Genomic DNA, 24,153 nt, shown 5'->3' with positions numbered 1-24,153 from the left:
TACTGACTGTCTGCTGTATGCACAATTGCTCCATTTCAACCATGTTGTTCTTATTTATTCAGTGCTCTTATTTATTCATTGTATGTGTCTTCTTGTTTTTATTTTTGTATTGTTTTCTTGAATGTTTTGTTTGTCGGTGGACCAATTGGGTGTAATATGTCTTGTCACCGTGGGATAGTAGGAAACGCAATTTCGATCTCTTTGTGTGTCTTGACATGTGAAGAAATTGACAATAAAGCAGACTTTGACTTTGACTTTTCCATGCACCCTCAAGGATCCTCCTGAGGTTATGGAGCTAATTCAATGTTCCATGGCCAGGACGAAAACCACACTGCTCTTCCTGAATTCGAGGTTTGACCGACCGACGGACCCTCCTCTCCAGCAGCCCTGAATAGATATAACCTGGGAGTGTAATTTTCTGTAGTGAGAACACTCCGGTCCCCCTTCTTAAAGAGGGGAACCACCACCCCAGCCTGCCAATCCAGAGGCACCGTCCCCGATGTCCACGTAATGTTGTAGAGGCGTGTCAGCCAGGACGGCCCCACAACATCCAGAGCCTTTAAGAACTCCGGGCGAATCGCATGCACTTCTAGGGCCTTGCCTCCAAGGAGTGTTTTAACTACCTCAGTGACTTCAACCCCAGAGATTGGAGGGTTCACCTCAGAGTCTCCAGGCCCTGCTTCCACAATGGAAGGCGTATCGGTGGAATTGAGGAGGTCTTCGAAGTATTCTCCCCACCGACTCACGACATCCCGAGTCGAGGTCAGCAGCACGCCATCTCCACTGTAAACAGTGTTGATGGTGCCCTGCTTCCCCACCTGAGACGCCAGATGGTGGACCAGAATATCATCGAAGCTGTCCGGAAATCATTCTCCATGGCCTCACCAAACTCCTCCCATGCCCGGGTTTTTGCCTCAGCAACTGCTGAAGCAGCGTTCCGCTTGGCCATCCGGTACCTGTCAGAACAGCTCCTTCTTCAGCTTGACAGCATCCCTTACCACTGGTGTCCACCAGCGGGTTTGTGGGTTGCCGCCATGACAGGCACCGACCGCCTTACGGCCACAGCTCCGGTGGCTGCCTCAATAATGGAGGCACAGTATATGGTACACTCGGACTCAATGTCCCCCGCCTTCTCCAGGACGTGGAATAAGCTTTGCCGGAGGTGGGAGTTGAAACTCTGTCTGACAGGTGATTCTGCCAGACGTTCCCAGCAGACCCTCACAGTACGTTTGGGTCTGCCAGGTGGGACCAGCATCTTTCCCCACCATCTGAGCCAACCCACCAGGTGGTGATAAGTTGACAGCTCCGCCCCTCTCTAAATCTCTAACACTTTAAGCCTTGTATTTAGATCAAGGGGAATAGGTTATAGGTCACTCGTGACCCGAATGAGGACAAGCATTATAGGATAAAAAATATGTGGTCAGATTAAACTTTAAGCAGCATATATCTGTGCAGCATCCAACAGCACTGTGTCACTAAACTCCACCACCAAATAAAAATTTACAGATTTCATTTTCAAATTGGACCAACTGGCACCACTTGTTATTCGTGTTCCTGGGCAAAAAGCACACATTGATTTGATGTGTGGCATTTAAGTAGATTTTGATCTAAGCCATTATTAAATAGTGCAAAGGAACCAGGAAGTGAAGGCTGATATAAAGATGGATGGATGGATGGATGGATGGATGGATGGATGGATGGATGGATGGATGGATGGATGGATGGATGGATGGATGGATGGATGGATGGGCGGGCGAATAGAGTAATGGGCGTCCCTCTGCCTCCGGGTGGGAGGACGGTTCCTGAGGCGGATGGACACACAATTGATCGATCAGACCATGAAGTGGTTCAAAACGTAGGGCCACAGATGAAGAAACAACAGCTAGGATACTGCCAGCAATTACACAGAGTCCCATAAAATGTACATGACGGTTGCCTGGATAAATTGGTGTCAGCAGATCGAGTATTTCCTATGTATGGAAACTTATGGCCCACACTGTTTGTGTGTGCGTGTGTGTGTGTGCATGTGTGTGTGTGTGTGTGTGTGTGTGTGTGTGTGTGTGTGTGTGTGTGTGTGTGTGTGTGTGTGTGTGTGTGTGTGTGTGCGTGTGTGTGTATGTGTGTGTGTATGCATGCGTGCGTGCGTATACACATGCACACAATATAAATGTTGATTATGTGAGAATGTTTCTAATATGTCCGGACTTAATTGTAAGACTGACCTCAAATATCTTTAAAGGCAGGTGATGGGTTACAATCTGAAGTGGAACCATTGACCTTACTTCCAGTCTTGGCTGACTTCATCAAACTTCAAGACCCCAGCATGCTCCCTCTTGAGGTGTCTGGACTTGCAACAAAATATCCCGACATCAGGTCAGTAAAATCTGCTTTCGTCAGCCATGGTTGAAGACCAAAAAGAAAAGAGAAAATCGAATGTGACTGCTAGGAAAAACTACTAAAATAATTATGTCTCTTTTGATGGTGCAGTGAAGAGCATGTGTCTGTGTTGCTGGACATCCGTGGTGACGTCTCCAGGGACACAAGGGTGTCCATACTGGAGCTTCTGCAACAGAGTACCACCCCTCTGCAAGCTGCATACCGCCCTATTTTCACAGATATCCAGGCGTCTCCTTCAACTACGGCCTTCTGCCTACCAACTGCCAAATGTACATGATGAGAGACTTTGCACCTGTAGACTCTGAATAGAGCAAACGATCATCCCAACATGCATGTTGGTGTGCGGGATGCTTTGACATTACACAATTGTTTTTACTTTTGGGGAAATGAACAAGCTACAGTATGTTTTGGATTTACAGTCATTCACAGGTCCTATGTAGTTCCAGTGCCACCTCCAGCTGAACGCAATTTATTCCACGATGCTTGGGTGACTTCCAAGTTGTGTCATTTCAAAATAAATGTTAATGTTGTGTCCTTAATATGATAGGTGCATGTATTGATAAGAATATAAACTTTACTCCTGTTAAGACTCTGCATATAGTTTTTCCAGATCTACTGACCAAGCCAAGGTGAACTATAAACCCCAATTCCAATTAACTTGGGATGTTCTGTAAAACACCCCTCTGTGAGTCATCACCTTATCGTTGTGGAGGGGTTTGCGTGTCCTAATGATCCGAGGAGCCAAGTTGTCTGGGGCTTTATGCCCCTGGCAGGGTCACCCATGGCAAAAGGGTCCTAGGTGAGGGGCCAGACAAAGCACGGCTCATACACCCCTTATGATGATAAATGAAAATGGACCTCGTTTTCCCTTGCCCAGACGCGGGTCACTGGGGCCCCCTTCTGGAGCCAGGCCTGGAGTTGAGGCTCAAAGGCAAGCGTCTTTTGGCTGGGCCTTCAACCCATGGGGCCCGGCCGGGCACAGCCCGAAAAGGCAGCATGGGCCCCCCTTCTCATGGGTTCACCACCTGTGGGAGAGGCCAAAGGGGTCGGGTACAGAATGAACTGGGCGGCAGCCTAAGGCAGGGACCTTGGCAGTCCGATCCCCAGCTACAGAAGCTGGCTCTTGGGACATGGAATGTCACCTCTCTGGCAGGAAAGGAGCCCAAGCTGGTGTGTGAGGCAGAAAAGTTCCAACTAGACATAGTCGGACTTGCCTCCGGACTTGGGTCCTGGTTCAAGTCTTCTTGAGAGGGCCTGAACTCTCCTCCACTCTGGAGTTGCTCACGGCGTGAGGCGCCAAGCAGGTGTGGGCATACTTATGCCCCCAGCTGGGTGCCTCGGTGAATGAAAGGGTAGCTTCCCTCTGCCTCCGGGTGGGAGGACGGGTCCTGACTGTTGTTTGTGTCTATGCACCAATCGGCAGCTCAGAGTACCCACCCTTTTTGGAGTCCTCGAAAGAAGTGCTGGGGAGTATTGGAGTTCTGGGTACTCCATCGTTCTACTGCCTGATTTCAATGCCCACGTGGGCAATGATAGTGAGACTTGGATGGGCGTGATTGGAAGGAACGCACCCCCCCCCACCCGATCAGAACCTGAGCGGTGTTCAATTACTGGAATTCTGTGGTCAACATGGATTGTCAATACTGAACACCATGTCCAAACATAAGGGTGTCCTGGTGTGCACCTGGCACCAGGACACCCTAGGCCAGGGGTGTCAAACTCATTTCACATTGTGGGCCACATACGGCCTCGGTAGATAACAAGTGGGCCAGACCATTAAAATTATACTATACTCTGCTATAAATAACCAAGATATCTCACGTCTTTCCTTTTTTTTGGTGTAAAAAAGCACAAGAACATTAGGAAAATGTTGAAATGTAATGAACATTCCTTTTACAAAACATTAATAGCATTACATTAACATTAACATAACTCAAAACATTAACAGTAATGCACTTTAAGATTAAATGAGATTTATAAAGAAAGGAATTTTTAAACCATTTACATGTGCATATAAAATATAAATTTAATCGCTGCCTACACTTTACAAACTAAGGAGAATGCTATTAAATGTGTAAAGATGAAAGTAGTCCATGTCCTGTAAACGTGTAAACTTTGTCAAGTGGCATGGTGGTACAAGATGGTGTAAAATTAGGTATTGAATTTGGCCCAGGCACATTGGCTATCCCAAAACATGTAGTAGTTCCAAAATTTCACCAGGAGATGGTGTTAAAGCTTGACATGGGGTGACCTGATGGAAGTTAACAAATCTAATAAATTAAATTGTTAGCAATTAGGAGGACACGACCTGTTCAAACACGTAGCAATGCACAATTTTGGAATATGAGTTTGCTGTGCCATAATTTTAAGATGTAACAGCTTGAGCAATATCAATATTTCTGTTTAAGTTGGAGAAACCCATTATTATGTTAAGTACTATTATGGGTTGAGATTGATCTTTATTAGACAAGATATATGTGATTAATGTTGCAATGTTTTGTCCATCCTGTATTTAACATTGGTGTTCCATCCATACCTGAATATATTAAGTTGAGAGGAGACATTAAGGGCTAGTAGGGAAAGAACGAGCAAAACAGAAAACACCTGCATCCGGTGGCCGGTGGCTGTCGGGCACAGTGGTTGCTGCTTGAAGCAGGGTTGCCAAGACAACCAGAGGTGCAGGGATTCTGACTTTTTATCTACATATTCCAATGAGGTAATGCCAGAAGCCTATAAATATGATGGCCGAATGCAGAGCGGCGCTTCTTCCTAGTCAGGGCGTTAGCCGTGACGCTGCCCGGAGTAAAAGAACGAAGATGGATTTTTCATTCTTTTTGAGATTGAACCAAAATCAACTAAGATGAATTTCCAGAGTCTTCGAATTGGACTTGGTCAAATTTTAAGCTTCGAGGAAGGGCAGAGGAGACAGCCGCTCCGGGCAGAAAGGGGAAGTCGCCAATTTTACTTTTTAGGCTACGCTCCTCACGGCCGGAACCTTTCCTATTTTTTAAACATAATTCGGATTTTGGAACAAAGGAGAGCTGATCACTCGACTTGTTCAACCAAATAGGTTTTTAGACCTTTAGTCTCCTCTTTTGTTCTGAGTGGGTGAGTCTTGTTTTCTTTGTTTTTTTCGACTTGTAATTCTTTTCCTTGCTTATTCATTAAATCTCTTCTTAAGCCTTAATTCGGTTATCGATTATTTAGTAGTAACTATGTTGAGCATGGTTTTATATGCAGTAATTACAACTTTAAAATGTTTTTATTCCCCTATCGTAGTCATTCTTTAAAGCCGTTCAATTATTTTTAAAGTGAAGACAGCTTTAATCATCAGGAATTGTCAGATCTGGTTCGAAGTAGTTATCTTGACCTCAGCTAGGGCGAGGGCGCTCTAGTAAATTAACGACTCCTTGAGGTCTTAACAAAGACATCTAAAAATATCCGTAACATAACAACAGCTTCAAACAGAAAAAAGGGGAGCCATCAATACGACGCGGTCAGTTCGAAGTCTTGCCTCGAATTGAGTTACTCGGCTCGAGCTTCGGGTGACTTGAGAGGGATTGGCGTCGTAAAGAAATTAGATTAATTCTGGTTAATTTAACTCGGGTGGTTAGATTACGGACGAATCCCCTTACCCCGGCTGGTCCAAACCCGTTAACGGGAAGCCGGTGCCACTTTGATAAAAAGTGCGCGTTTGACACCTCATAATCAGTCACAGATCCAGCAGGTTTAATTCGGGAACCCACATCTGCCCACGTTATACTGTGAGGTTTAAACAATGAGATGTGGGGTACAGCCGGCAATTTGTATCTGTCTTTCTGAGGAGCGGGCAGGAGCACAGCAGCAGCTGCAAATGACCTGCGATCAGTGTACAGAGCAGTGATTGTTAAAGTTACTTCTGTGTCGCTGAGAAAACTTCCAATATAGCCATCTTGTGGATCAGTGAGAATATTCATGGTGACATGTAATTCAGTACAAGTCATTTCTGATTCAGGTTGGGACAATTGTTTTCGAGCTTCACTCAGCAATCTGCTTGGAAGTTTAGGATTTTGTTCAGGAGGGATGGCATAGGAGCAGCAAATCTGTTCACCTGCTTGTGCAGCATATGAGTCCACATCTCTCACTCTACATGCTCGCATGCCATCCTTTACTGGAATTATTGCAATTCCCAACCGAGTCATCAGATCTCGTCCCAGCAGGTTTATGGGACATTTTGGGACTTTAGTTTTTATCACGGTTTTACAAGCCCCGGTATCACACAAAAACTCGACATCGCTTCCTCCAATGTTTAGAGTAACATATTGTTGGAAATGATATACTTTTTATCATTGGATTCTATGTAACTACTTTTGTGTGCAAGATTCTCCGCAGTATGTGACCATCTAGCCTTGTGAAAATGGCTTGGGGGCATATGGCCGGCTAATGACTGGAGTCATTAGCCGCGCTATACAATAAGCCTCACAGTTAGCTAGACATGATCAGATAATGAGATTGTCATGGGATGGCTGAAGCAGACACACTAAAGACTATGTCTTTGTTAAAGCTAATGGTCATGAGACGTCCATACTGCTCCGACCATAAGAGTATCTCCTTCGTTCTGTGGTAATGTTGAGATGAGTTGCAAGCCGCACCCTCTCTGTCTGGGTGTGTCTCAGCCACACCCAAGGAGGCAGGCTGTTGAGAGCACCAGGTGGGGTTAATTAAGAGGGAGAGTGTTGGAGCTCACGGTAACCTGCCATGATTTAGACAAGGCAGCATTTCCAAAGGGCAGGACTGCAGCGGAAAGCTTGGAAAACGAAACAAAAGAAGGAGCCGGTGAGCCTTTGGACATTTGAATATGGGGCTACAGCTCACATCAGGGTGGCTTAGGAAATTAATATGTAAAATTTATATGGGTTATGGTTATGCTCAACATTATAGTGAAATTGTGGTAAATTATGTGGTGTATTTTAAAAAGTAAAAGCTAAAAAAGAAATCGGGAAAAATGTTTGTATGTACTTACCAGGGTTGAAAGCTGTTTGGCTAAGTCATCCTGACTTAGTATTTAAAACCTAAGTATTTGATTTTGGGTTATATTGCTTGATTATGGTTTAGAGTTTGACCATCTATTTGTGTTTATTTTAAGGTTTTTCACCTGTGTTGGCTGTGTTGGCTGTGTTGGCTGTGTTTGGCTGTGTTTGGCTGAAGATGAAAATAAACCAAAGACAAGGAAAAAAAAAACAGTCATGATCACTGAGTGAAGTCCAGTTCAAATCCTTTTGTCCAAGCGCCTTTCAAGTGGGGAGCTGCAGTTTAACCCCACAAAAGTGTGGGCCACTTGACAGTGAAAAACCGGTGTGAAGACCGGAGTATCCTGAGCAGCAACTGACCAGGCCTGGAAATCCAGAGGCCTGGTAACACGCTGAGTATCAGCTCACGCCAATTGAATCCTGGTGGGAAGGAAAGATGGCCGACTCACAGTCATTGGAGCAGCTCAAAGCCAAGAGGACGTCTGCAAAGCGTCAATTCTCCAGGCTGGCCAACAACATTGTCCAGATGCATGCCATAATATCTGAAGAGGAGCTCAGAGACAGTTTCAAGACCCTTATAATTGAGTCCAGCAAAGTCATGGAAGCAAATGAGGATGTGGAGACCCAGTACCTTGCAGAGATGGAGCTGGAGGAGGACCCCGATGAAGTTCCCAGTTTGAGCGAACAGCAAAAGGCCGATATTGTGAAAACTGCGGACGGGTGTGAGATGAAACTGAAAGAGCTGAAGGACCTCATTCAAAGGACACTCTGGGCTAACTTCGGAGAAGAGGAAGTGACGATGGCAGTAGAGGCTGCAGAGAAGAAAGTAAAGACTGTGATGTCCCTTGAACCTGATGGAAGTAAAGAGGCCTTTGACTTTCTGTTTGATTACATGGAAAGATTGATTTAGAGAGCAAAGGAGCTGCACACACAGTGGAAGTGTTGGGCCCCTCCCGCCAAGCAGAAAGACTTCCAACTGCGTGTGAGGGAGCTTGAAAGCATCATTCCCAAGTTAATGTCCAGAAAAGCATGGTTCATTGGAGCAAAAGCTAAAGATGTCGAAAGAAGTGTAAGTGCCGCTTCCATCAGCTACCCAACAGCCATTAGGCTAAAGCCAACCCCCCTCCCCAAGTTCACTGGCATCAGGCGAGACTTTCATCGCTGGAAAAGAGACTGGGAGGCCCTTCAGAGGCAAGGAGAGCCCACTGGGTCAAAAGAAGTTAAAAAGTTCCAGCTCCTTGACAGTTTGGATGAGAAAATAATGAGAGATCTTCGGCTGATGACCTATAACACAGCAGACGACATCTTTCGGGTCCTGGAGAACCGGTTTGGAAGTCAAACAGCGATCACCATTGAAATAGTGGAGGAGCTCCAGAGACTTCCAGCTGTTAGAGGCCACCAGCCCAAGAAAGTTGTTGAGCTCATCCAAGCTGTTGAAAAAGCCCTTCAAGATCTGAGTGACCTTGGTGAAAGTGATGCTTTAAAGAATCCTCTGGTGACAAAGTCAATAGAAAGCAAGCTTCCTGATGCATTGAAGAAAGAGTGGCTTCTCTATGCACCTGGGAGAAGTTGTCCTGATCCAGAGAAGCGGTTTGACAGTCTTCTGACCTTCCTCAAGAGTCAAGAAAGCATTTGTGAACAGCTGGACCAGTTGAGGGATGAAGAGCCATCATCCAGGAGAGAGCGGCCTGAGCAAAGGCAAGCCAGAACTAGAGCCTCAAGCCAGTCAAGTAGCCACCTCTCAGGATGCATCATCTGTGGGTACAGTAAGCATAAGAGGAAGCTGTATTTCTGCAAGAAGTTCCGGGTGCTCAGGCTCACAGAGAAAAAGGAGGCAGTGCGGAAATTGGGCGCCTGCTGGAAATGCTTAGAGATCCATGATGGTGATAATCACTGCAGGACAACATTCCTGTGTAAAAATCCTGAGTGCGAGGATCAACGAGAGCATCATTTCTACCTGTGTCCCAATGCTGAACCATCCAGAGGCAGCATGGCCCAAAGGAGGAGCAAAGGCAGCACAGTGGGAGGTGGCGAGATGGGTTACACCGAGGCCCAGGAAGAATTCTTCAAAAAGCTCTCACCTGAATTAGTCCAACAGTGCCGGGACGCATTCTGCAACACAGTAGCAAGAACCTCCCACGCTGCGAAGACGCACTCAAGTCTCCTGGCAGAGAGTGGCCTAGTGGAGTGGCCGGTCATCATGATGCTGCTGGAGGTAACTGCCAATGCTGGGCAGAAAATTGGGACTTTGATCGACCTAGCATCCGATACCAACTATATCACCCATGAGGCCGCAGGGCAGCTCAATCTTAGAAGTGAAGACGTCACGCTTGTGGTTCATGGCGTGGGAGGCATGAAAGTCTTGGTCAAAACCAAACGATACCTCCTAAAAATCCGTATCACCACCCGAAATGGCACTCTCAAGTCCCACCAGCTAGTTTGTTACGGCTTAGACAGCATAGCAGACATCCACGGGCATGTGTCAGCCGGAAAACTGCAAAGGTTCTTCCCAGACATCCCACTTAGTGACCTGACAAGACCAAAAGTGATCCAGCTTCTTATAAGTCACAAAGAGGGGCAGCTGGCTCCACAGAAAATCCGCACGGTGGGGGACCTCGTGCTGTGGGACGGACCACTAGGGAAAACAGTTGCAGGCACCCATCCTGAGTTGTTTGAGGAGGTCACTGTCTCAGCCCGCACGTCAAGGACGCACTTTGCTAGATCTATGAGGACTGCTGCTGTGATGTATGAAGAACACACCTGCAAAGTCCCCATTCAACCTCAGAGATCCCGCGTCAAGCAGCTGCTGTGCGAAGTGAAAAAACAAGTGGAGTTCTGGTCCGGAGACGTCAACCTCCACAAGGACCGCTTTCTGAGAAAGCTCATTGACGAGTTGGATGACGGCTATGTTGATTTATCCGTGGTGGCGAGCTTCAATCGCATGAAGAAGCTGACGAGCGACACTAAACTGATCGCCCGGGCTCTGAAGAAATCTTCCGTACTGGAGGTGAATTTAGAGGGTGATAAAGTGAGACGGCAACTTCCCATCGGAGATGTTCCACCTGACGTGGACAGCCGCACAGTCTACGTGGAGCTCCTGCCCAAGGACGTGACTCACAGCTGGATCGAGAAGGTCTTCTCTAAATGCGGGACCGTCGTTTACGCCAGCATCCCCAGATACAAAACCACCAACGATCCCAAAGGCTTTGCCTTTGTGGAGTTCGAGAACCCAGAGCAAGCCCAAAAAGCCATTGAGATACTCAATAACCCTCCTGAAGATGCTCCTAGGAAGCCGGGAATATTTCCCAAGACTAAGAAGGGGAAGCCCATCAAGATGACTGCAGACATCCATCTTCAGGTGGCGGCGGGGAGGAAGAGAAGAAAAAGAAAAAGAAGAAGAAAAAGAAGCTGCTGCCAGAGGAGGCCAAAGTGGCGCCGATGGACGCCGAGCCACCAGTTCTGCAACAGCGGAAGAAGAAAAAGAAGCAGCAGCAAGGCTCAGATGCCGCAAGTCAGAAGACGACGGGTAAAATCTCGGAGAAAAAGAGACGCCGCTCGCGGGTGGTGGACGAATCGGAAGCGGCGCTGCCCGCCAAGATGAGGAAGCTCGAGGAGAACGATGAAGTCGAGTTTGAGAGCAATCCGCCACTAGAGGGCGAGCATGGGAAAGAAAACTAAGAAGACCCGCTGGTCAATGCCAAAGAGAGTGTCGGGAAGATGCAGAAGAAAGTATTTACATCTGCGCTCACAAGAGCACAGGTGAAGAAAGACCCACTAGATCCGGAGTGTCGGAGGCCACCTGCTGGCACTGCTGCCCGAAACCTGGTGGATGAAGGACGGTTCAGCAACCTGACTCGCCTGGTTAAGGTTGTCGCCCAGGTCTGGAGGGCAGCAAAGCATTTTGCAGCTCAAAGTAGGAGCCTGGAAACGCCAAAGTGGGAGGCAGTTTCATTGGGTGGAGTTATTACTGTGACAGAACGTCAAGATACTTTAAGAGATCTTTTTCTTGCTGCACAAGAGGGCGTGACCTTTCCAATCACCACAACAGACCGGCTGGTAGTCTTCAAGGAGGAAAAAACTGGGTTATTGGTTTGTGGTGGGAGAGTCCAGGCTTTCAATGAAGACAGGGTTAGTCTTCCCCTCTCTCTCGCTCAATTCACGTATTTAAAACATTTGAAGTTCTCATTGTGCGATCCACTGCGTTACCGTCATTCTATCTTGTTATTTACCGCCCACCCGGGGCTTACTCTGGCTTCCTGGATGAATTTTCAGTTGTGGCTGATCTAGGGACAAATGCAGATAATATAGTTATCATGGGTGATTTCAACATCCACATGAATTCACCGTCGGAACCACTGACTTCGGCATTTCAAACTTTAATCGATACGTTTGGTTTTACGCAAGCTCTACAGGCAGCAACGCATAAGAATGGAAATACCTTAGATCTGGTATTATCCCGAGGACTAGCAACCTCAAATATAACAGTACTGCCATACACTACTGTTCTGTCTGATCATTTTTTAATAAAATTTGAAATTTTAGTTCCTTGTCAAAGACAAGAGAGCAATCAGAATTATAGCAGCCGTAATTTTAACTCCATGACTGCAACTGCGCTATCTGAGTTACTGTCGCCGGCAACCGCCATGTTTCCCGCGTACAGTGGCTCTATCGATAATCTTACAAATGAATTCAATGCGACATTATTAAAAGCCATCGACTCTGTGGCACCGCTACGTCTGAAAACTCGCCGTAGATGGCCAACTCCGTGGTTCACAGATGAAACACGTACGTTTAAACAATTATGTAGAAAGCATGAGCGCAGATGGCGTTTAACCAAACTTGAGGTTTTCCATCAGGCATGGAAGGACAGCCTCCTGAAATATAAAGATGCGCTTATTTTAGCAAAAACTCGTTATTTTTCGCAAGTCATTAATCTTAATAAAAATAATCCTAAATACTTATTTGATACAGTGGCAAAGCTAACTCTGCGCCAGCCGACCCCCGATAGCTCCTTCCGCTCAGCTGACGAGTTTATGAAATTTTTTGCTCAAAAGATTGAGTCCATTAGGGACGAGATCAAGAATACCATGCCAATCGCTCCGCCGGTTACTAGCGCTGGGGATCATGCAATAACCCTCTCAAATTTTAAAAGCGTGTCCCTTGAAATGCTTACAAAATTGGTTAGTACGGCTAAACAAACAACATGTTTACTCGACACGCTTCCAGCCAAACTACTTAAAGAATTATTTCCAATTTTAGGACCGTCCATCTTAAATATAATCAATCTGTCTGTTTCCTCTGGGATAGTGCCAATGGCCTTTAAAACCGCTATTATTAAACCACTACTTAAGCGAGCAAATCTTGACCCGGACTGTCTCAGTAATTATAGGCCAGTTTCAAACCTCCCATTCATAGCAAAACTTCTCGAAAAAGTAGTAGCACAGCAGCTTATTGATTACATGGTCGCTAATAATCGATATGACTCTTTTCAGTCTGGTTTTAGAGCTAATCATTCTACAGAGACAGCACTTGCTAAAGTGACTAATGATCTCCTCATAGCTATGGATTCAAATACGTCGTCTGTATTGTTACTACTTGATCTTAGTGCTGCCTTTGACACTGTAGACTTCGATATTTTATTAGGGCGTCTTAAAAGTTGTGTTGGTATCTCAGGGTCAGCACTAAGCTGGTTCAATTCCTATCTATCAGGCAGGACGCACCGAGTGGTCCATGGTAATACGTCCTCTGAGCTTTATAATGTTACTTGTGGTGTCCCACAGGGATCGGTACTCGGACCGATTTTATTTAATATTTATATGATTCCGCTTGGGGGCATAATACGTAAATATAATATTAGTTTTCAATGCTACGCGGATGACACCCAATTATATATGCCGTTATCGATGACAGATCCACAGGACTGCTGTAATCTCGAGGCGTGCCTTGCGGAGATTAAGCAATGGATGTCTCTCAACTTCCTTCGTCTTAACCCGGATAAAACTGAGATGTTGATAATTGGTCCTACTCGTTATCAACATTTATTTAAGTAAACCACTATAACTATAGATAACCGTACTATCACTCAGAGTGATACGGTAACTAATCTCGGGGTAATATTTGACCAAACGCTCTCCTTTCAAAAACACATTAAGAATATAACCAGGATTGCGTTTTTTCACCTTCGTAATATTGCTAAGATTTGTCCTATCCTCTCGACCGGGGATGCGGAAACTATTATACATGCGTTCGTCACGTCGCGCCTGGACTACTGTAATGTATTATTCTCTGGTCTTCCTAAATCCAGTATTAAAAGTCTACAGTTAGTGCAAAATGCCGCTGCGAGGCTGCTCTCACGGTCAAGAAAATTTGATCACATTACCCCAATATTAGCCGAATTACATTGGCTCCCGGTCCATTTAAGATGTGACTTCAAGGTTCTTCTACTAACCTATAAAGCACTGCATGGCTTAGCGCCTTCATATCTCGTCGACCTAGTCGTTCCTTATGTTCCGTCTCGTAACCTTCGTTCGCAAAACGCTAGTCTTTTAGTTATACCGAGGGCCAGGAAAATGTCTGCAGGGTCTAGAGCATTCTGTATTCGGGCTCCAGAGCTTTGGAATGCCCTACCAATGGATATTAGAACTACTACCTCAGTAGAAACATTTAAGACACGTTTAAAGACACATTTCTATGAGATGGCCTTTAACTAACTTGTGATGGCAGATTTGGCCGGAGTTTGTTCTGTTCTCTCTGCCCACCTCCTCCCCGGCTGGGGAAGGGGTTAGGTGGCTCAAAAGCGGATAGCGGCTGGCTGGATTCTCGGGGACCAGTTCGGGATGGGGGAGCTGCGGCTCGGCCCCCTTGAGGACACTGCCAGGACAATCGAGGGCACCTCCGACATCCATTTTTTTCATTGATTTTCATATTATGTATTACTTGTGTACTCTCTGCATCCATTATAACCTGGTGATCCTGAAAGGGGGATCCTTCCATCTGTCGTCCCTTCTCAAGGTTTCTCATTTTCCCCTGGTAGGGGTTTTTTGAGTTTTTCCTTGCCCTTTTGGGAGCTTATGATCAGGGGATGCTTTGAGAATAATTGTCAATTTTGGCTATGTGAAGCCCTTTGAGACTGTTTGTGATTTAGGGCTATACAAATAAACTTGACTTGACTTGACTTGAGGAGACGTCAGCTCAAAACGGAACCAGCTGGCACTGGAAAATTCAGCCAGCGGATTCACCTCATCGAAACGGCGCTGCTGAAGCAGCTGTTCGGATTGTGAAAAAGGCATTCCAGAGCCTGGAGAGGGACTCAGGGAATCTTAGCTACAGCGAATTTCAGACGATCCTTCAGCTTGCTGCAAATCTTACAAATGAGTGCCCCATTGTTGCGAGGGTGCAGAGCCATGAAGACACTGTGCAGTACATCACACCCAATGCACTCCTGTTGGGACGAGCATCAATGAGAGGTGACTGGAAAACATTTGACTTTGGAAGGTACCCTTATAAAAGACTGCAGGAAATGCAACATCAGGTTAATAAATTCTGGAGGTCCTGGAGCCAACTCACCGGTCCTAATCTGTTTGTGAGGAGTAAATGGCACACCACACAGAGGAACGTCGCAGAAGGAGACATTGTTTGGCTCTGTGACCAAAATGCGTTGAGGGGCCACTTTAAGCTTGGGAGAGTCATCAGTGTCAACCCAGACTCCCGTGGCATCGTACGGGATGTGACACTCAGAGTTGTGAGAACCTCCTGCGCCCCTGAGATTAGACCCACAACATCAGCATCCTGCATCCAGCATCCAGAGGGATCATCAGTCCACAAATCTACACCGGGATGTCCGACGACTGGTGGTTTTGCTACCAGTGGAAGAGCAGACAGAAAGCCCGAAATAGAAACCCGGACCACAAGTCATTGTCTGCGATCTTTCCAGCGGTTTCCGTGGGAAGATCGAGTGGGAGGTGTTGAGATGAGTTGCAAGCCGCACTCTCTCTGCCTGGGTGTGTCTCAGCCACACCCAAGGAGGCAGGCTGTTGAGAGCACCAGGTGGGGTTAATTAAGAGGGAGAGTGTTGGAGCTCACGGTAACCTGCCATGATTTAGACAACGCAGCATTTCCAAAGGGCAGGACTGCAGCGGAAAGCTTGGAAAACGAAACAAAAGAAGGAGCCGGTGAGCCTTTGGACATTTGAATATGGGGCTACAGCTCACATCTGGGTGGCTTAGGAAATTAATATGTAAAATTGATATGGGTTATGGTTATGCTCAACATTATAGTGAAATTGTGGTAAATTATGTGGTGTATTCTAAAAAGTAAAAGCTAAAAAAGAAATCGGGAAAAATGTTTGTATGTACTTACCAGGATTGAAAGCTGTTTGGCTAAGTCATCCTGACTTAGTATTTAAAACCTAAGTATTTGATTTTGGGTTATATTGCTTGATTATGGTTTAGAGTTTGACCATCTATTTGTGTTTATTTTAAGGTTTTTTACCTGTGTTGGCTGTGTTGGTTGTGTTGGCTGTGTTTGGCTGTGTTTGGCTGAAGATGAAAATAAACCAAAGACAAGGAAAAAAACCCAGTCATGATCACTGAGTGAAGTCCAGTTCAAATCCTTTTGTCCAAGCGCCTTTCAAGTGGGGAGCTGCAGTTTAACCCCACAAAAGTGTGGGCCACTTGACAGGTAATGAGATAATAATTATGTCCTTCCTGTTTGGAAGCCAACTCGATCATGTACACTTGCCCCTTTGTGGTAATGAGATAATAATTATGTCCTTCCTGTTTGGAAACCTACTCGATCATGTACACTTGCCCCTTTGTTTCTCTCTCAATAAAAGGCACGGCTAAATTCGAGCAGAGTGCGGATCTCAGCCACACTTGCTGTGTGTGTGTCTGGGGTGCGTCCTTCTGCGCAGAAGAAAACGCTAAGCCAAAAAGACCTACTGCCTCTGAGATTGATTTCAGATAAATGTTGTCAACCCAACATTTTTGGGGGCTCGTCTGGGATTTCCTGAAAATCTGCTCGCTGATCCGAAGAGTGTTGAAGACGCCGAATCCGTGCACGGCAGAGGTCACAGGACGGCTGAAGGAAAGCCCTGGGGAACAATGTTCATCCACCAGGCCGGCGTCCGGTTCAGCACCTCTCGGCAGCGATGATTGACGGAATCTTCAAAAGAAATCTCTCAGAGACTCGGTGAGACCTCATCAAGATGGCGGCGCGTGCACACGCAGCGGCCACTCTCTGTCCCGTCGGTACGGTGATTTGTTCGTCTAATGAGTGTTCGTCCGACAGTCTTGTGTGTTCGTCTCGTCCGTGCTACAAGTACAGCAGGCAGGTTCTGCTTGACATCGGCAGAAGTGGGTTTTGCGGCGTTCTGGACTTTGAAGCGTCGACATTAAAGGCGCTCGGACTGCTACGTCCTGAAACGTCGCCGACCTCACCCGTTATTCCTCCCCCGGTTGGGAGCCGTCGGAAACGGTGTGCGAGGAGGTAGAAGAGGGGCAAGCGCGGAGGCGTCCGGGCCAGGCTGGCGGCCAACCCAGCGCGACCGGCGGTGCCCTCCATTCTTCTGGCGAATGTTCGATCGCTGGACAACAAAATGGATTACGTTCGCCTGCTGAGGTCTACGAACCGGACGGTGCGGAACTGCTGTGTGCTCGTGTTCACCGAGACCTGGTTGAGTGACAACATTCCGGACTCTGTAGTGCACCTGGAGCGGCTAGCGTGCTATCGGGCGGACCGTGCCATTGTACGAGGGGGAAAGTCGCGTGGAGGTGGAATATGCGTCTACATCCGAGAAGAATGGTGCCGGGACTCTGTGGTGGTATGTAAGCACTGCTCGCCGCTTGTGGAGTTTGTGATCATTAAGTGCCGTCCTTTTTATCTGCCGAGGGAATTTACCGCGATTCTGCTAGTCGCGGTATACATCCCGCCTTCCAACATCGAAGGAGACAGGATCGCGGCGCTTGGTGAACTGTACCAGGCTGTCAGTGAACAGCAAACAGCGCACCCTGACGGTTTCACCATCTTCGCTGGAGACTTCAATCATGCCAACCTGAAGTCTGTTTTCCCGAGGCTTCACCAGCATGTTCCTTTTCCGACACGTGGCGACAGCTTCCTGGACCTAGTCTACTCGGCGCAAAAGGGAGCTTTCAAAGCCACCCCCCTCCCCCATCTGGGGCTTTCTGACCATCTCACTGTTTTGCTTTTGCCCGCATACAGACAATTGGTAAAGGCATCCAGGCCGGTTCGGAGGCAGGTTCGAGTGTGGCCTGAGGGTGCCTCCGATGCACTTCGTGACTGCTTCGACACCACTGACTGGGACTTGTTTAAGCAGGCAGCCACCTACAACGATTGGACGGACATAGAGGAGTATACTGACTCTGTTACCTCTTACATCACGAAGTGCATCGATGATGTGACTTGCTCGAAATCCGTCGTCACTCGCGCGAACCGGAAGCCGTGGCTGACGGGGGCTGTCCTCAGACTGTTGAGGGCCAGAGACAAGGCTTTCAGAGCGGGGGATGAGGCTGGCTTGAGGACAGCGAGGGCCGACCTGTCCCGAGGCATCAAAGAAGCGAAGAAGGCGTTCTCGTGCAAGGTCTCCACCCACTTCAAGGACAGCAAGGACGCACGTAGCCTTTGGCGGGGCATTCAGACCATCACGGACTACAAGCCCGCGCCGAGGAGCTGTGAGGGCGACGTCCGTCTGCTGAACGATCTGAACCGCTTCTTTGCTCGCTTCGACGCCCAGAACAGCACTTGCCCGCGGAAGACCACTCCCCCCCCACACGAGCAGCCCCTGCGCCTCTCTGCCGACGGTGTGAGGAGGGTGCTTGCCGCTATTGACACCCGTAAGGCGGCGGGCCCTGACAACATCCCGGGTCGAGCGCTGAAGGACTGCGCTGGGGAGCTGTCGGGTGTCTTCACGGACATCTTTAACGTTTCCCTGCAGCAGGCCATCATCCCCTCGTGTTTCAAGGCTGCCACCATTGTTCCTGTGCCGAAGAAACCTGCACCGTCCTGCTTCAATGACTACCGCCCTGTGGCACTGACGCCCATCATCATGAAGTGCTTTGAGCGGCTGGTCATGGAGCACATCAAGTCCGTTCTCCCCCCCACCATTGACCCTTTCCAGTTTGCGTACCGTGCCAAGCGGTCCTCTGAGGATGCCATCTGCTCTGCCCTCCACTCGGCCCTCACCCATCTGGAGAGAAAGGACTCATATGTGAGGTTGCTGTTTGTGGACTTCAGCTCTGCCTTCAACACCATTGTGCCGCAGCGACTCATCTGCAAACTCGACGAGCTGGGCCTCAGTACCTCCCTCTGCAACTGGATACTGGACTTCCTCTGTCAGAGGCCTCAGGTGGTGCGTGTTGGAGACAAAATCTCCGCCAGCATCACGCTGAGCACGGGGGCCCCCCAGGGCTGCGTGCTCATTCCATTACTCTTCACCCTGCTGACGCATGACTGCACTGCGACCTACAGCGACAACCGCATAGTGAAGTTTGCTGACGACACGACTCTGGTGGGTCTCATCACAAAGGGCGACGAGACTCGGTACAGGTCGGAGGTTGACCTTCTGACCGCGTGGTGCAGGGACAACAACCTCCTGCTGAACGTTAATTAGACCAAGGAAATCATTGTTGACTTCCGGAAGGGTCACACAACACACCTGCCGTTGATCATCGATGGTGCTGTGGTGGAGAGGGTGAGCTGCACCAAGTTCCTGGGGGTGCACATCAGTGAGGACCTCTCCTGGTCCGCAAACACCTCGTCACTGGCAAAGAAAGCTCAGCGCCGCCTGTACTTCCTGCGGAAGCTCAGGCGTGCATGTGCTCCTCAGGCAGTCCTGTCTACATTCTACCGTGGCACTATTGAGAGCGTCATCACCAGTTGCATCGCTGTCTGGGGTGGTAACTGCACTGAACAGAACTTGAAGGCCCTGCAGCGCATAGTGAATACGGCTGGTAAGATTATTGGTGCTTCGCTCCCCTCCCTGAAGGACATTTACACCTCCCATCTCGCCCGCAAGGCAACCTCGATTGCCAGAGATGTGAGTCACCCGGCTCACTCTTTGTTTGACCTTCTGCCCTCTGGGAAGAGGTACAGGAGCCTGCGCTCCCGCACCACCAGACTTGCCAACAGCTTCTTTCCCCAGGCTGTTAGGGCCCTGAACTCGCTACCCCCTTCTGCGTAGCGTGTGGCACTGTTGCGCTATTTTCGGGAATGTCTGCTGTACGCGCACTTGCTCCTTTTTTTTTCTGCTCCTCTTATTTATTTATTTATTGTTGTGTTATTTATTCATTATTTATTCAGCACGCTTTTGTTATACTTGTTACTTGTTTGTCTGTTGTGAGCCATGTCTTGTCACCGTGGGACAGGGGGGAACGAAATTTCGGTTTCTTTGTGTGTCTTTGGCATGTGGAGAAATTGACAATAAAGCTGACTTTGACTTTTTTTTTTTTGTTGGCTGCGTGGTTGGGGTACTTTAGTCCCCAGAAAAAGGGTACCCGGGTAAGGACGGCGGAGTCCTTGTTGTGAATTCCAAGTGATAGGAATTCGGTCTACAGATGGAACTTGTAGACGGAAATACACCTCGTTGTGTTAAGAAAATTCCGCGGTGTGAATGTGTGTGAATGGTAGCACGTATCACTCGCTATTGTGCTGCATGTAACATGGTGGGAAGAAATGGCGAATTTCTGTGGAATTCCTCACCAGAAAACTGGTCGAAGCAGGAATTACCACAGAAAGTTGTTATTGCACTAAAGAAACATTCCATCTTTAGAAATCCCTATGATTTAAATGTTGAACTAAATTGATTAAAGTGGGGGGCCGTCAAAGTGTTACTGACAATGTATCAGGGGATGAGAAGTATACGTTAAATAAGTTACCAAACTTGAGGCCTCAAGTATGATTGTCAGACAATGAAGCTATAGTGCGTAGGCGCACTGTTAGGCGTGGCTCAAGAAGAGGAGCCTGAGGCAGAAGCTCCTTCTGCTCCTATGCAAAACATGCATCTAATTTAAAAGACCTGAACCCCCCCCCCCCCCCCCATATAATAGCAAAATATATCATGGTCAGTCAATAAGAACTCCTGTAAAAACAAGAAGCATGACCAAGGCTGTTAAATTTCCCCAAAGTATAAATGACACTGTTGTATGCGAATGATACAGTTGTCAAACCTTATTGAAAGGCCACTAATGTGAGAAAAAATAAATAAAAATAGTAAAACCAAAACATCAAATAGAGGAAGACGTTTGCGCAGCATTGTTTGTTGATGTTGTTTGTGCACTGTGTTTTTGTTGTAGGCCTTTGTGTTGTCCTTGTGTTCTCTGTGTGTTTATGTGTGTCTATGTGTTAAAATTTTGAAATTGGCTAAAATAGTGCGCAAGGAAAGTTACTAGACTGGGGTCTATTCGATTTGCACTGCAAGAAAAAAAAAAGGAGACATTGACACTGGAAAATGCAATTTTTGAAGAAATTGGGGTAAAGACAGGCGAAAAAGATGAATAAATACTTAGGAGATGCAACAGAATGATGTTCGAGCAGAATTGAAACGTGTAGAACTTAGAGGTGAAATATGAATTTTGTAAAATTTTGCAGAAATTTTAATCAATCTTTTATTCGCCAAGTTTGAGCATGCCATACAAAGAAGTACCGTATTTGCCGGTGTATTGGTCGACCTTTTTCGATCCAAAATCGACCGAAAAAAATCGACCTCGACTTATACACCGAGTCATAAAATTTAACTTCGTATTCATCGCTTCAAATGTGATGGTAACCAAGGCCGTTTCTCATGCATCTCATTGTGCGTTGCACTTAGAAAATTTGAACCGGGCGGCGTGCGCGAGTGCGCGGCCCGCTGGAAGTCGAATGAGGCGCCGCGATCTCCTGCGCGGTGCTTATAAAGTGCCGATCCGCTCGGCTTGGAGCTATTTCCGGCCTCCCGTTGGTGCCGGGCGGCGTGCGCGAGCTCGCCGGCCGCGATCTCCTCCGCGGTGCTTATAAACAGCCGCATGCGCACGGCCTCCCGGAATTTGAACACATTTCGTCAATAAATTTCGCATATTGAATTTTGAAGTTTAATATAATGCAACAATTGAGCTCGACTTATACAAAGGATATATCATAAAATCGTAAATTTCCGTCGAATTTTAGGGGGTCGTCTTATACACCGAGTCGACCTGTACACCGGCAAATAAGGTAATAATTTAACGTGAAAATATGATTTTTTTAATTTTGCAATTTCGGGAATGTTTAAAAACTTTCCCAGTGTGATTTAAATGGGCTGAATGATGTGAATTTCAAACTGGGACAATGTAAAGGTGAAATGTAGAATTTGCCTTTAAGAATGAGTGGAAGGAAAATTGCCCTAAATTTGCAAATTTTGTGGAAAGGAAAAGCTTATGGAATTAATTGAATGCAAGCATCTCTTGAGTGAATTTTTGGAATATGTCAAAATCGGAATGAGTGGGTTGTTTTATCAAGAACCTTGAGATAGGACAGATTCAAATGAGGACTGTGAATTAAAAATGATGTAGTATGACTGTGTGGACAGCTTGAAGAGAGCTTGAGGAGAGTGAGACCAGTGCGTGCGTGCGTGCCTGTGTGTGTGCGCCTGTGTGAGATGCAAATGAGCAGGAATGAATGACAAGATACAGCTTGACTGGTTGACGTTGTTGGAGACTACTATGTGAAAAGTAGTAGAACAACTTTGAAGAAAGAGTGATTTTGAACATATTTAATGCTAAGAAAAGAAAATAGGGCTTATTTCACAGTGGTTGACTGATTATCATGAATTGAATGGCTCGTTTTAGGCTTTCATCTAAAAGTCAAGTCAAGTTTATTTGTATAGCCCTAAATCGCAAACAGTCTCAAAGGGCTCCAAATAGAGAAAAATTCAAGATTTCGTCTACAATGATGATAATTGCTTTTGAAACAAAGGAAGTGTAAGGATGAGATTCCTTTCTCCTCATGCAGCATTTAGGCCAGAGAGGAAGTGAAGTCAAGTAACAGAAGTTAGGATGGGTAAAAACCAGAAGTAAGCTATCTTGGTTTACTCTCAGCGAAAGGGAGAGCAGGGAACAAGTTATATTAGACACACCACGACCTGTCACGAAGAACAACTGATGTTTTTTTTCTGTCATTACTGCAGAGCTTGGGCTCCATGCTATGATGAAATTGCTAAGCCACTAACAGGAGTGGCTCATGGACAGCCGTTAGCAGTCAAAGATACATTCGCGTGGACACCAAAAGTAGAAGAAGGATTGACAAGATTGAAAATGATATTAGTTCAAACAACAAAGGGTGTGATAATGGATAAGGTGTTATTGACGATGTCAATAATAAAACTGTTTTGCCAAAATGACTTTTAAGGCAACGCCTGTTGTGTCACTTATGTGACAACAGGGGGGAGATGAGTTAATAGTTACCTATTAGTTACCTTTGGTTTAGATTCTTAAAAAAAATAAAAATAATAATAAGCATGTCCTGTTTGTGTGAAACATGATCCACACAGGAACCTAAAAGAAACTCTATATGAAAATTCGAAGATTCGAATAGTGGAGCCTAACAGGAACATGGAAAAAGTGAACAGCTGAGAAATGGCCTTCGATGTAGTGGCAGTGAATTATAAATTCAGGACAGTTCAGTAATATCTGTAAAGTGAGCATAACACCATTAATACTGAGGTCAAAATAGAGATGATACTAGGCAAAATTTGGAAACTTTATCAGAAATTGAAGGCTCAAATCAGGAAAGGTGGAAAGGTAATAGAGAGAATGGCATAAAATCAAAGTTAGGAAAACAAAAGATAGATAGTAGCCTGAAAATAGGAGGAGTTTCTGGAAATTACAGTATAATTGAGAGAAATCACAGTTAAGACTTGCAATTTAAATTTAGGGTAATCTGTCAATTTAAAATGGTTCAAATGAGGTCCATCACAATACATCCGAGCGCTCATGAAGGAAAGGCGCTGTCCTTCTCAGGTAGATTATATTATTGATAATAGTAGAATTTGAAGTTTGATTAACAGAAAGCATTATGAAATTTATGTCAAATTGGAAGATGATATTTAAGTTTGGTATCCCAGTCTGTCTTTTTCAGTATCCATCAGTGACGCTGAAACTCGATCCCGAGACTCCACCGACAGCTGAGAACATCAAGAAAAATGGTGCATGGCTCTAAGGCACCTTTGCAAGAGCAAAGAAGGACTATATTTGTGCTTGGGGGGAGCACAACGCCCTGGAGGAGAACGACATCCTCGGAGGCGAAGTACAAAGAACGAAGGAACTCACAAGATGAGAATGGACTCAGTTGAAAATGGACTCATCCAAGAGTGAGGGATGAGTTGACTCTGAGACTACAACCAAAGATAACAACCTGACAATGAAGTGCGGCGAAAGACACACGAGACCTGAAAGATGCATCAAGCTGCTGAGACGTTATCAAACTTGGTGGAGCTTGGGTCAGAGTGGATGGAAGCTTGCTTGGGCACTGAGTTTAACACACCTGAGGAGTCTTGCTAAAAGATAAATAAATAAATAAGGAACAAATTGTGTAGTGTTACGAAGAAAGAAAAAGTATCAATCAGAGGATAAATTTGGATGAAACAGATAGGCTAAAATTGTAAGGAATAAGAGTAGAATCACATTTAGCCCATCCAGCTTAACAATTAGACATTTAGTCATTAACAGTTTGGAGAAGGGAAAATAGGGCATTAGGATCTACTAGGATGCAGTCAAAAGGT

At 46.4% G+C, this 24,153-nt stretch overlaps 2 protein-coding genes across 7 annotated transcripts in view; both read left to right on the top strand.

Moving 5' to 3' along the window:
* The window catches only part of exoc3l1 (exocyst complex component 3-like 1), a 110,755-nt gene extending 103,117 nt beyond the window's left edge, over positions 1-7,638 (top strand). For 5 of the 6 annotated variants that reach the window (XM_049723039.2, XM_049723037.2, XM_049723044.2 and 2 more), the window contains 2 exons: positions 2,240-2,373; positions 2,488-7,638. In XM_049723039.2, the coding sequence (XP_049578996.1) occupies positions 2,240-2,373; positions 2,488-2,674 (321 nt within the window). In that variant the 3' untranslated portion in view covers positions 2,675-7,638. Of the gene's footprint in view, positions 1-2,239; positions 2,374-2,487 lie in introns of those variants that run through there. The other variant, XM_049723041.1, reaches the window with a different exon arrangement.
* A 316-nt stretch (positions 7,639-7,954) lies between these two features.
* Positions 7,955-24,153, top strand: part of LOC137839501 (uncharacterized) — a 130,982-nt gene continuing 114,783 nt past the window's right edge. Inside the window, exon 1 of the mRNA XM_068651053.1 lies at positions 7,955-14,435. Coding sequence (XP_068507154.1) covers positions 8,422-11,007 — 2,586 coding nt within the window. The 5' untranslated portion in view covers positions 7,955-8,421 and the 3' untranslated portion in view covers positions 11,008-14,435. The remainder of the gene's footprint in view (positions 14,436-24,153) is intronic.

This window comes from Syngnathus scovelli, chromosome 6, assembly GCF_024217435.2.
Source record: "Syngnathus scovelli strain Florida chromosome 6, RoL_Ssco_1.2, whole genome shotgun sequence".
Classification (NCBI taxonomy): domain Eukaryota; kingdom Metazoa; phylum Chordata; class Actinopteri; order Syngnathiformes; family Syngnathidae; genus Syngnathus; species Syngnathus scovelli.
The sequence above is the reverse complement of the archived record's forward strand: the minus strand, read 5'-3'. Positions and strand labels throughout refer to the sequence as shown.